General features: G+C 51.5%; 3 protein-coding genes across 3 annotated transcripts; 2 read left to right on the top strand and 1 right to left on the bottom strand.

Moving 5' to 3' along the window:
- Window positions 1-2,822: 2,822 nt before the first annotated feature.
- On the bottom strand, window positions 2,823-4,496 carry MAA_09744 (protein transport protein sec61 alpha subunit; the record flags this gene model as incomplete). Its single annotated transcript, XM_007827742.1, has 3 exons — window positions 2,823-2,898; window positions 2,968-4,312; window positions 4,487-4,496. 3 exons carry the CDS (start codon window positions 4,494-4,496, stop codon window positions 2,823-2,825), a joined length of 1,431 nt encoding a protein of 476 aa, XP_007825933.1.
- Window positions 4,497-5,018: 522 nt separating this feature from the next.
- On the top strand, window positions 5,019-6,494 carry MAA_09743 (tRNA isopentenyltransferase; the record flags this gene model as incomplete). Its single annotated transcript, XM_007827741.1, has 2 exons — window positions 5,019-5,090; window positions 5,178-6,494. 2 exons carry the CDS (start codon window positions 5,019-5,021, stop codon window positions 6,492-6,494), a joined length of 1,389 nt encoding a protein of 462 aa, XP_007825932.1.
- A 4,051-nt stretch (window positions 6,495-10,545) lies between these two features.
- Window positions 10,546-13,148, top strand: MAA_09742 (fungal specific transcription factor domain protein; the record flags this gene model as incomplete). Its single annotated transcript, XM_007827740.1, has 4 exons — window positions 10,546-10,665; window positions 10,811-11,137; window positions 11,259-11,732; window positions 11,793-13,148. The coding sequence occupies 4 exons, from the start codon at window positions 10,546-10,548 to the stop codon at window positions 13,146-13,148; spliced, it is 2,277 nt and encodes a 758-aa protein (XP_007825931.1).
- Window positions 13,149-13,216: the final 68 nt, after the last annotated feature.

The raw sequence follows: 13,216 nt of genomic DNA, 5'->3' as shown, positions 1-13,216 counted from the left end.
TTTCGCACAGCTTGATGCTGGACGGTTGATGGGCCAAGACAACGGTTATTACAATTTATGCACTCATCTGTACCTCAAGTCCACTAGTACTATCGAGACGCCGGCCCTCTCGGTCAAGGCTGGTTTGGGAGAAAGCCAGCTTCGCAAAGAGATCCATCGCACTAGCGGTCAGAACCAGGACTCAAGTTCTTCAAACCATGAAGAGGCAGCAACATGGGAGAAAATCCAACAAGTCGAGTCCTGTCATGCATTTTTAGCGGCAGGCTGCACAACTGCCTCCGCTGCAGCCCACCCGCACCGTTCCCACGCCGTGCCATGCCATGCTCCAACGGCGCCATCGACAGTGGAACTACGTCCCCACGATGAAGTCGAACATTGCGCTCGTTCAAACAAGATCGAGGTGGAACTGGAAATGCATGTTTTGAATCCGGGGCTGCTCTCGTGTGCGTGCAGCTGGACGCCACTGAATGGGCCTACGGCTGTTTAATAATTACTAATTGTATTGTCACCTTTCAACATTTCCTCTCCCGCTGGGTGAGTGGCTCTCTAGTTGCGGTTTCCCCAAGAACCTATGCTTGTGCAAAGGCTATATCCATCTCCACCCTCTCGGAGATACATACATACAGCCGTCTTAACATGGAAGACAAGACCGCTGTCGAGACCAGCTACGGAGTATACTGGAGCCGATTTGCTACCTCTTGGTCCGACACCTATCGTGTGCAATAATCCGTGCGGATTCATGATGTTGGCTTTCCCTTCCCAAAATATCACAGGCTATCTTGTAAAAAGAACTGAAATCTAATAAGAGACTACTGCTATAGGCTTTCTCTCTTTTCCTCTCAACACCTGGCTGCTAGAAATGTCTTGTCGCCCAAGACGATGCTGTAATTAAGCTCGACTGGCTTAACACGAAAAAGTGACTGGACGTTCTCGCTGCTCCAAAGGACGAGGAGAGGGCTCGCGAATGCTCCATGGTAAAAATATCGGTTCGGTTCTGTCTTTCCCACTGCATGACCCGCATGAGTTTGTCCATGTCCAGCAAGGTTTGGCAGTCCTGTCAACTATCAACATTCGCCAGGCAAAAACCCACCAACTGGCTGCTGTATCCACCATCCGGGGACCAATTCGGACGACGTACCCGGTAAGGCCAGCCTCTGGCCTAGAAACTCGGGCCATGAATGAAGTCATTTATCATTTGTGAAGAAAGGCGGCCAAACTGACAGGCGACCACACTCGAGTCCGGCAGCTTCCCCGCGGCATCATTGAGTCGGTTGATACATGGTAACGATGATACCGCCGGCTAGCGCGAATGCAAAACGTCATTCATGTCTGGAAGACGCTAATAAAAAAAAAATCGTTTTCGCCTTGGCGAAAGTTTGCAGAGTCATGGCTAAAATGAGCCACCATGCAGACTGCTGGGTTCATGGATTGTGCCAAACCCTTGGGTTGGGAGTACAGTGCTCCGTAAAACATTCATGGTACAATGGCGCACAACGTACATATGTACGGAGTACGGAGTACCGCGAGGCTCTTTTTTCGGTATCAATCTAGAGCCACCACATTATTTTCCCAGACGAATCAGCGCGCAGGTGCTTCTGCACATGCTGCTTCGTCCGTGTTATCTCGCAGTGTAGCCCGGTCGCGACACGGCGCAAAATGCAAGACTGGTCATGGGATCAAGAACGTAATCCGGCCAAATGCTACTCCGTATGTCCGATCCCTCTAATCCAAAAGTCGGCAGTGGAGTATCCCAAGGGCGTGGTTCTTCATCAAAAAGAACGTTGCCATCACCTAAGCTGAGCGCCGCAGAAGCGAACGATGTGATCTCGGGAATCTCAATCTCTAAACTACCAATCCCATCTTTCATCGTGCAGCTAGCGCGTTTCCGTCCACCGTATGACTCCCTCCGCTCAACACCACATGCGCCCTCGCGCATCGGCGCCCCCAACTCCGCTCAGTGATTCACGCACTGCTAAATTGAGTGTGCCAACGCTTGAGCAAATACTAACATCATCTAACCAATAGTGAGTGCAGTCAATTAATTTGTGCTCAAGCCACAGAACTTCTGTGCGTCCCTGACCCTGCTGGTGTGGCACTACCCTGCATCTTATTTTCCGTTTGCCAATCGTGGCACAAGTAGCAGCTCAGATACCTGTCCATGTGACGAATGCCCGACTGTTGCTGTTAAATCGTCTTGCATTACTCTGTAGTCCATATCGTGATCCGAACCGTGAGATATTTCTGCACTCTTTGTCACAATAGATTTACGAATCACATACACAACATTGAAGAGACTGGAACGTGCGAGTCACCTGGCATCATTTTGGCCTCCAAGCAGGTACAGGGTAATCACTCTTCCATGGTCCTACTCATCTCAATACTTTTAATTGTCCAGCTCTGCATCACTCGTTTCGGATGCACCATGATTATGGACCTGCTAAAAACCACGGTATATTGACACGCTATCCATCTTCATGTGCTCCAAGAAAAAGACAAGCCCAACCTGCCCATCGCCTGATGCCATGTCCAAATACAGATTTTGTAATCGTTTTCGCATCCCAGACTCCCCGAATTTCGCTCAAGTTGCAAAAAGAAAAAGAAAGTCAAGATGAATGCCTCTTTTTTGTATTTATAGTATGCTCCTAACCTGCCAATTTTGTTTTGTTCTTGACACGTGAAATGTTGTTACACAATGTGCCGGCTCTTCCCCCCTAATTATCGGGCACAGAGAAGCTGTGTTTACAATGAGAGAGGGCATTCTCGGACGAGAAAATGCATCTGCCTGTGGGTTTTGTTCCAGGATGTCTTGAACAATCGGTAACTTAGCCCATGATCATGCCCTTCATGCCAGCAAGGTCGCCTTCCTTGGCAGCAATCTCGAAGTATCCGTAGATGATGCTGGGTCGGTGTTAGCTTCAATTGACGTCTTTATTATTGTCGCGGGGTAGTTCTTTGGTAGATACTTACGTAACAGCGAGAAGGGTACCGGTTCCGGAGCCAAGAGCACCCATGAGATCGCTGGCAACAGAAAGAGCACCAATGCAGGCACCGCCGAAGGCAGCAGCAGTGGGAATGATGCGCTTCAGCTCCTTGTACATGCTCTGGTCGCGGTGGCCAGCCATGACAAGACCCTGATCCTTGAGCTGCTTGGCAACATCGCGGGGGCTGGAGCCGGAGACCTCAATCCAGGTCTTGGAGAAGAGAGCACAGGCGCCGAGCATGTAGATGATGTAGACTGCGGTGTGGATGGGGTCCAAAAGGGCATCCTTGAAGTTGAGAGGAGGAGACATGTAGTAGGCGATACCAGAAACGGCGTGAAGCTGAGCAGAGCCGTCTGAGGCCTCCCAAACACCGAAAAGACGGACGAGGAGGTTCTCAGAGAAGCGTGAGTACAGCATCTGGCTGATCAGGAAGACGTTGGAGGACAGAGCGGACTGCAGCATGATGGGCATGTTGGAGGTGTAGAACAGGCGGACGGGGTACGAGCCGCGCGCACCACGCTGGCGGGAAGACTTGACGGGGATCTCGACGCGGAAACCCTGGAGATAGATGACGGCGACGAAAACCAAAATGGTAGCCAGAAGGTTCATGATGTTGGGCAGGTTCTGTCTGTAGAAAGCCTCCTGGAGAGCGCGCTGCTTGTTGGGCCAGGTCATCAACAGGTGGAAGAGGGCAATGACGGCTCCCTCGAACTCGGGACCACGGCCAGTGTTGATTGTGGTAGGGGAGAAGGCCTTCCACATGATGGACTCGCAAATGTTGGTGGCGATGAACAGGGAGATGCCGCTGCCAAGACCGTAGCCCTTTTGGAGAAGCTCATCAAGGAGAATGACGATCATGCCAGCAACAACAAGCTGAAGAATCAGCAGGAAGACAATGCCGGCGCCAAGGTCGGAGGGAGGACCGTAGAGGCCAGTGAAGACGTAGACGGTGGCGGTACCAGCGGACAGGATGAAGGCGAAGAGCTTCTGGGCTGTCTGGTAAAGCTCGCGGTCGGACTTGAGGTCGAGGTTGACATCAATCATGTGGGTGCCAGCAAGGAGCTGGAAGACCATGCCAGAAGAAATAATGGGGGTGATACCCAATTCCATCAGTGTTCCTCGGTTACTGGCCATGACCATTCGCAGCCAGTATAAAGGATCGGAGTTGTCTGACGAGACAATGCCGTACAGGGGCATCTGGCTCATGACCAAGAATATCAGAAGTGTCAGAGCAGTCCACATCATCTTCTGGTTGAAGGGGATCTTGGTCTCCGGCTGCTGGACCTCGGGGAGGAACGGCACGAACGGCTTGACCAAGTCAAGAAATCGGACTGTCCAATCATGGAGCGCGTTAGCATCATGTCGTCGCAAACCAATTGCGCGCCAATTGGTCTTGTTGAGGCACGAGCATCGGGTCTGGGAGAGCTCACAAGCTCCATTTCCAAAAGCCGCTGGCCCCAACCGTGTCGCGAGGGGGAAGACAGGAGGATTATCCAACTACTTACGGGAACTCATGGCGGCGGTTGCGAGGACAGAGGGGACAAGGGACGAAGAAAAAAGAGAACGAGACTAATTCATCCAGGGAGAGAAAAGAGAGGAAAAGAAATCGAGCTGGCAACGAGCCCTATATGTGGGTAGGAAAAGATGATGGGCGAAATGGCACAGGGAAAGGGAGGTAGGCAATCTGGCTTCAAGGCCTCGTGTCCCAAAATGTAGATGTGTCCAGTCCAAAATTGTTGGAGGTCGGCACGTGATCTGACTCCACAGCCAGAGCCTAGCCGCATCGATCATTGGGTTGTGGGCTACGTACCTAGCGGGAAGGAGCTACCCAAACCTCTAGCCTGGAGGCACTATTGGGTGGGGTCACTGGGAGTTTGTGCTGCAACCTGAAAACTTGTCACTCACAAGTTGAAAGCGCTTCTCGGCGTCATATATTAGCTTTCACTACATGCGCAGCTCCGCCAATGGACCCTTAGGAAGCTTCAGATGCCAATTCTCAGTCGCCTGGGTCAACTCTTTTGGCGCAATGTTTCAACCATGGCGAATAGCAAAGCTCCGGCCGAACCACTCTTGGTAGTGTTGGGCTCAACTGGTACAGGCAAATCAGACGTAAGTGACAAGACACACTCAAAAGTTATACACGCCTCAATACCAGCATGGCGTATTCGTACTCACATCTAACTTCATGTCATACAGCTGGCCGTAGAGCTCGCAACCCGCTTTAAAGGAGAAATCATCAATTCGGATGCCATGCAGCTATACAAAGGGCTCCCCATCATCACCAACAAAATTACCCAAGCCGAGCAAAAAGGCATCCCTCACCATCTCCTGGGCCACATCCCCCTTCACCATCTCCCCTGGGACGTGGATGATTACAAGCGCGAGGCCAACAAAGTCATCAGCCAAATTCGCGCTAGGGGAAATTTGCCCATCCTCGTGGGCGGAACACAATATTATGTCGACCCTCTACTCTTCACCGACGTCATTCTCGATGAGGTCCAGCAAACAGGCCCATCCGCATCATTCCCCATTCTGGAAGAGTCAACAGAAGTCCTCCTAGAAGAGCTCCGGAAATGCGATCCCGTCATGGCAGAAAGGTGGCACCCCAACGACCGCCGCAAAATCCTGCGGTCGCTAGAGATCTACCTGCATACAGGGAAGCCGGCCTCGCAGTTCTATGCTGAGCAAGAGGCGCGCAAAGCGGCCGCCGCCAGCGGAGACATCCCTGCCACACCCTGGGAGAAGCTTTTGTTTTGGGTCTATTCCGACAGGCAAATTCTTACCGAGCGCCTTGACAAGCGGTGTGACAAGATGCTCAATTCCGGGCTTCTAGACGAGGTCCATGAGCTATACGCCTTCAAGAAAAAAGCCAGAGAAAAAGGCCAAGAAATGGACATGACAAAGGGGATATGGCAGTCTATAGGCTACAAGCAATTCGAACCATATGTAAACGCCCTCGAAGCAGGGGCAGATGCTACGGAAGCCGAAAAGCTGAAGCTATCTGGCCTGGAGGACATGAAGACCGCAACGAGACGTTACGCAAACTACCAGACGAAATGGATTCGCATCAAACAAATGCGCCGGCTGCAGGATGAGGGTCCTGAAGCAGTCAGCAGCTTGTATCTAGTTGATAGCACAGACGTGTCTCGGTTTCAGACGAATGTAGTCGAACCGGCGGCGAAGCTGACGGAGTTGTTTTTGAAAGGGGAGCAACGGCCAGCGGCGGTGGACATTTCTGAAATGGCGAGAGAAGTCCTCGGCGGTGCGCTTGAGTTGAGGCCCAAGGAGACACCGATTAAGAGAACATGTGACATGTGCCGGACGGTATTAGTGACGGAGCAGGCATGGGAGAGGCACGTAAAGAGCGTGGGGCATAGACGAGCGGTGAAGAAGAAGACCAAACTGGCACTCGTTGCTGTTGATGCGCAAAAAGGGGGCGAGGCTAAGGCATCGGCCGACCCTGATGGATCACGAGCGTCAAGTCCGGATATAGGCTCGATATTTTCCAATTGATGCCCTTCACCACGTATATCGTGATGACAATTTACGACTTTCCGTTTGCCAAGCCGTCTTCATACATATTCACCTCAATAACAGGGCAGCACCATCCACTCCAACCTTGTCGAAACATGTCGATTGACTCATTCCTCAAGATCTCGGCAGCCAATTGTCTCCTGCACATCAGGAGATTAACCTCGCAAACATTTTGGCTCCATGCCTCGCTGACCTTGTTTGTAACAACTACCTTGCCTACTCTCACATCTTGGAGCAAACTTGCACCTCGATCGGCTCTCAAGAACCTAGTTATCCCCAGCCCTGCGAATCAATGGCGTGGCGCCAAACGCTATCGCAATTAAAAGACATCTTCCCAATGATACCGAAAGCTACATACTAGTAAACATGGCCTCGCAGTTGGACACAGTTGATACCAAGTTTGACCACTGACCTATATAGTAGTGCCATCAGTTCGAACTACCGGCGTTCCTGGTCGACACTACTATATATAGCACGAACCAAGCGACAGTTACTGGCCATGCCTACTCCCCTTTGGCTAGCTTGTCTGGTCCTCCATACTCCTATGAACGATTGATTACCCAGCGACTCGATATTCTGGGCCTTATATAGACGATACTCTGACGGGGGGATGGGAGCCTCCTGTCCCCAAGACACTGTGCGTAACCTTCCGACGTCTTTCGGGTTGAAAATTTGAAATCCATTCAAAAGAAGCGTTGAGTTCCATTGATTGGCCTCGTTTTTGTGGGGGATCCACGACGGATAGTATCTGGTTTAGGCTATCTTGCCGTTTTGCAGGAGAACATTACAGCCTGGTGTGACAAACACTCTTACCCGCGCCACATACTTGTAGTGACTTCATCGACTGCCATACCCTGAGCATGATTATAGAACCGGACTGTTGGAAACAAGGCCCTGCCGGTGGGGAAAGGCGTCGGCGGTTCTACCAGGTATGCTTCGGGTGTTTTCCAGACCGGAAGCCAGCCTCCGAGCTGTTGTCGCAGCCGAGCCTGCTGTGTCTCGGCGCTTGAGACTATAAATTTCACAATGGGCCGATACACCCTGCCCACCATATTTTGCAATGAGCTTCGTAGCCTAGGAGAGAAGGTGTTGGTTGAGCCGGGTGCTGTTCCGGGCAGCTCGCGGGTGTGTGGTTGTAAAACAAGCCATCTGACGGCATATTTGAGACTGCGTAGGTAAAGTACAACGAGTAGAGGTTGATTTTGTCGGACAAATAAAACTAGCTACCAATAGCACAAAGAAGGAAAATAGTCCAAAGTCAAGAAAGGTTGGCTTAGAGTCTGACTCTCCCATTATTTGCATGGACAAAGAGAGTTACGAGCTTTATGGGGGAAACATTCGCCTCGTGTTTTGCTTCTGTTTCTTTGCACGATGAATCAACATCTCCTGTCATTGGCAAGCCGATTGAGTTAAAAAAAAAAGCGCGTAAAGCATTATCTTGGGAGTCTTCTGTGATGGCATATTCGAATGTCAAGCGCAAGAGTTTCGGTCGGTTATATACTATTTGTTGTAATATCTGTTTGGTTCTCGTAATATTCGACAATCTAACAGGGTCTTCGCTTGAAGTCGCTCGGTATCTTGTAAAGGAGTGCTAGATGAGAAATTGGTGAATCCTTCGAGAGATGACTAGTGTCGATGGAGAGGCTTCGCCATCATGCAGGGGGCCGAGGTATGTGCCCCCCTTGATTTGGGGTAGAAGAGGAAGCTTTGATCATCAGTTCCACAGCCACATTCGCCGGATAAGCGCTTGACAAAGACAGGTGATCGCGGAGGAGTTGAAGACTCAAGCGCCTCTGCACATAGAAGCAATGAGTGTGGATTCCGAGGGTGGATTCTGAGGTATCACAAGCAATTGCTAGCAGTGATGACGTGTTATACTGCAGCTCCCTGATTTATTATCGCATAGTGAATCTAGTCTAAAACGAAAAAACTTTGAACTGCCGCCAAAAGCTACGTACATTAAAATCACAAAATTTCTACGAGAATCATTCTCCGTCGCCGCCTTGTAGTGATTCGATGAATCGTGGAATGTCACTTGCAAATCGCAAAGCGCTTTCGAGAGCCTCGCGTCGCCCAACCATGGCGTCCTTGACTGCATTAGGATGCTGATAAACGGAGTTCAAATCCAGGAGCCCCGCTATTACTATCCTTGTTCAACAAAAGAGGCCACTGGGGACACCCATTTCGCCTGTCACAGTATGCCATGCATGACACGCAATGATGGTCAATGTTTGGCGCCTCCGACTGTTCAAAACAGGCCAACAGATCCGTTGTGATGCCTGGCCCAGGCAGCAGGACCAGGTTGTTCAAGGCAACAAAATTTCAAACCCCTTGCCCAGCTCTCCTCGACATATTGGTCTCGGGTTGTTTCCATATCAATCTCTTGGTTCTAGTGGGGCTTTACTGGAAGAAAGAAGATTGAAAGATGTTCAACGTTGAATAAAGTTTGCAACTCGATGCTGCTGGTCTGTGCCAAGTAGCGGAGCATCTCCCGCAGCCAACCGCAAGGGCATGCCATCCGGTAGCTGGCGGAGTTCCTAGCCCTACCGTCCTGTCTCCTCCGCAACAAGTCCACCAAAGCCGCTCGGGGCCTCGTGTGCTCAGCAACTGGTTGATAAGCAGCCTGGTGTCATCTCCGCACAAGAACCCAAGTAGGCAGCCATCTCGGTCCTCCATCGCAAAGCCTCGTTTTAGCATTGTGTACTCCCTACGCCGTGTCCACCGCAGCACGATTGCGACATGGCTGATTTCGTAGTTGATGGAGACTGAGCCGGTGAAGGGTTGTCATGGCAGCCCCAAAAGCACTTGGCACTGATGTCGACATGGAGTCATACTAGTAGTACTCGACGAAGCTCCGTCGATCAGTTCCCCAGACCAGATGCATCAGGACGGAACGGCCAGGCTTCATTTGGAAAGACTAGGCAAACAGTCTAGTGCTGTTGAGTCACATTCTCGTAACAGAACGAGATGGACCAAGTCGAGCGACCGAGGGATTGGCCCCTGGCTTCAGCCACCATTCACGGTGGTTGCTTGGCTTTCGGGTCTGGCTTCCGATCCTATTTCGTACCAGGTCTGTTGACATTCAGGCCGCGTGACCGATGACTCTACCGGGTGGCCCAGGCCGGTTTTTTTATTTTCTCGCAGTTCCAAGTATGTTCAGGAAGATGGGTAGCCGGTCCGTTCTAAAAGTCTGTCGAGATGCCGTATTAACATTTTCAAGTTGGCGACGGGCTGACATACGTGGCTGACGTATGTATTCGACCAGACGCTTCATGGATGGATGCAAAGCAGAAAAGGAGATTTTTGATATCATGGATCCACCAAAGCCGCTGGGTTCCATGTGCCTTAATGTTGCCTCCAAGGCCCTGTTATATCGGGGACCCCCGCCGTACATGTCCACGTCGGTGGAGGAGACTGTCGCCAAGCATGCGATTGAGATCTCGAATTCGAGATACGGACCAGGCAGCGCCCAAGTGTTTCAAAGGTGAGTAGGCAGCCGAATTCTCATGTCCTGCCACGTTCGTTGCGGAATCATCTCCAAGGCTCTCGTTTCTGTCATGGAAGCGTGAAATTACCTTGGTTGGTCTTCGGTATACATTTATGTTTACAACCCCCCCTCTTCTACCTTGAAACCCAACCCTCGAACTTGCATGTGCAGCCAGCCCCTCGCTCGCTCCTGCCTTTCGCCGTCGTCAGCGGACATTTCAAGGCAACGCCCAGCCGCACGCCGCACAGCCAGGTCTCCGGCCGGAGTACCCATGGATCCCTTGGCCTTAGCGCCTCGCCACACCTTCAGATTGGCTTCACTAACGTCAGACTTCTAACCGACTTCTTCGTCAGCTTAGGTCGCATTTTTTCCACCCGGTATATGTGTCACCTATCTTGTGCCAGACTATACAGAGTATGAACCCGTTGCGAGACTGGTTTCTGGTTCTTGATCTCTATTGATATCCTTTTTGCGACCATTGATTACCCCTCCCAGGCCCTCTACTTCGCTCCGTCTGGTATGTGACAAGAATCGAGCCCCGTCATGTCACCAACTGTTTCGCCAGCGGCGCCACAGAGGCATGCTCGAATTCTGGCATGTGTCCTCTGCCAACATCGGAAAATCAAATGCGATCGCAACTCGCCTTGCTCCAACTGCATCAAGGTACGGCACGCGCCATCGCGCCGCAAGGTCGGGGGGGATCCTCCCCATCTTATCCCACCTGTTTGCTTGGGTCCCGCTTTCTGGGAGCCTGGATACCTCGATGAGGCAGAATATTGCAAAGAACTCCAAGCTCACTCCGCCCTAGGCAAACGTCACATGTGTTCCGAGCACACCGGCGCCTGCTCGTAAACGCCGTCGCCCCAACCAGGACCTTCAAGAGCGTCTGGCGCGATGCGAAGAACTGCTGAAACAATACGCCAATGGCTCTGCTCCAGGTCAGCAGCCGCTGCCGCCGCCGCCGCAACAGACCGAGACACCAGCAACGGACCACCTTGCGAGGTCGGATAAATCGGAACCGACGCCCTTGGGCTCGGACAACTCAAGTAATTGGAAGCCGGCATGTCGGATGGTCAATGACGATGGGAGTGTTCGGTTTATGGACAGCTATATCTGGGCCACAGTATATGAAGAGGTACGATTTTTTGCCATTGTGCTATGAAACCGAGCCTGGCTGTGCGACTGCCTACCGTCGTGTGGTCTTGTAGCGACCGGGAAGCCCTTGAGCCAACTGATTTGTGCTGACTGATGAATAGCTGCAAGCCATGCGAGACATTGTTGACACGGAGGATCCCGAGGACTCAAGTATACTTGGCTCAGAAGAGCTCACCCCGGAGAACAATACCGACTTGTTTTTTCCTGGGGACCTCTCCACTGCCAACATCGAGGATCTCGTTCCAGATCCAATCCATGCCTTCAAGCTATGGCAACTCTTCTTGGAGCGTGTAAATCCCCTGTTCAAGGTGGTCCACGTCCCTACCGTCCAACCAATGGTCATGGAGGGTGCCACCAACATTGCCAGCCTGCAACATTACCAGCAAGCACTTGTCTTGTCTATTTACACGAGCGCAGCTGTCTCCTTGAGTGAAGCCGAGTCCATCCAGCTACTCGGCATGTCCCGGGAGTCAGCTATTCAAAAGTTCCTGGCCGGAACAAAAGTAGCTTTGATACGATTCAACTTTTTGAAAAACTACAACATGACCGCTCTACAGGCTCTGGTTCATTTCATGGTACGTCTGTTTCTGTTATCAAAATCGCCACCTGGTGCTGAAAACTAATATTTGGAGTAGCACTGCTTACAAGGACGGTATGATCGTCATGCTGCATGGGTGCTTACTGGTACTGTTGTCCGCATCGCGCAAAAGATGGGATATCACCGCGATGGCGAGATTCTTGGCCTGGAGCCTTACGAGACAGAAATGCGCCGCCGCCTTTGGTGGCAGATTATCGTCCAAGACTCCAAGTATGCCATGTTATCTGGCCTCAGCCAGTCCCTGCAGCCCCTACACTGGGATACCAAGACACCACAAAACGTCAACGACGCAGATCTCTTCCCAGGGTCAACTGAGAAAATACAACCTCGAGATGGCCCCACTGAAATGGCGTTTGTCATGGTTATGAATGAAATATATAGGTTCAAGCTGCATACGGACAAGAACAACAACGGCCAGGCCTTTGAGGCTGCCATCCTGGGACAAGATCTGAGCCCAGACAAGGACGCTTCAAATGCCATGCATCAAAACATTTTTGCCAAATTCCGTCAACAGTGTCGAGAGCTTGACGAAAACCTTCTGGCCATGGAACAAAAATACATCGATGGCAATGCTGGCAACGTGCACAAGGCTGCGAAAGGCGTCCGGCAGATGCTTTTGGGAAGGATTCAAGACATGATGGTGCCAATTCACGAGCAACCCGAGTATGGCACCGAGATTTTTGGTCCCAAAGACAATCTGTTCAAGATTTTTGTCCTAGGGACCGAACAGAGACTGGATCAGTATCAACCCATGACCGAGTGTGGGTTTCTCTGGTTTGTCAAGTCGTATTTTCAGCTCGACGTGTTTGCCGTCATGACTGGGCAATTGTGCCAACGGCCTACCGGCAGCTTGGCGGATCGCGGCTGGGTGGGCGTCGAGCGGCTCTACGGTTATCACACGGAACTATTTGACATGTCGCAGAAGCAATATTCCGTCCAGGCCCAAATCACACTGAAGGGGTGGAAACTGCGCGAGCAGGCCTTTTTGCAAGCTGGTCGTCATTTAGAAACACCGCAGTTCATCCAGCGTCTGCGGGATCTTCTACCTTCATACGACTCCCGGTCTTCAATACAGTCATCAGGAGCAACCCCTCCTATATTCGGCCAAAACGACGCTCAACGGCAGTCCGCCGCACTATTTCAGAGCGCGCAAACTTCAAAGATGCCGCAACAAAATCTCGTGCAGCAGCAGCAACAGGGTGCAAATGTAGATCCCTTCTTGGGGGGCCTTCTCGACATGTCCAGCGTCAACTGGGACATGTTTGGAGACATGATGAATCCCCAGGAACAGCTTTCGGTGGGTATGTTTGGGTACGGCGGGTTTCCTGCGGCAACCGACGGCAGCTTGATAGGCGACAATTCTAACAATATGAACGGGGGGCAATTTCGATAGAGGTGCATGGCAGGAGTCGAGGGGGGGCACATTGTTTTGGAAAACATGACATGATTTAAAAGGCGGCA

Source organism: Metarhizium robertsii (genome assembly GCF_000187425.2).
Source record: "Metarhizium robertsii ARSEF 23 chromosome Unknown MAA_Scf_9, whole genome shotgun sequence".
Classification (NCBI taxonomy): Eukaryota; Fungi; Ascomycota; class Sordariomycetes; order Hypocreales; family Clavicipitaceae; genus Metarhizium; species Metarhizium robertsii.
This window is presented reverse-complemented; position numbering and strand designations above follow the sequence as displayed.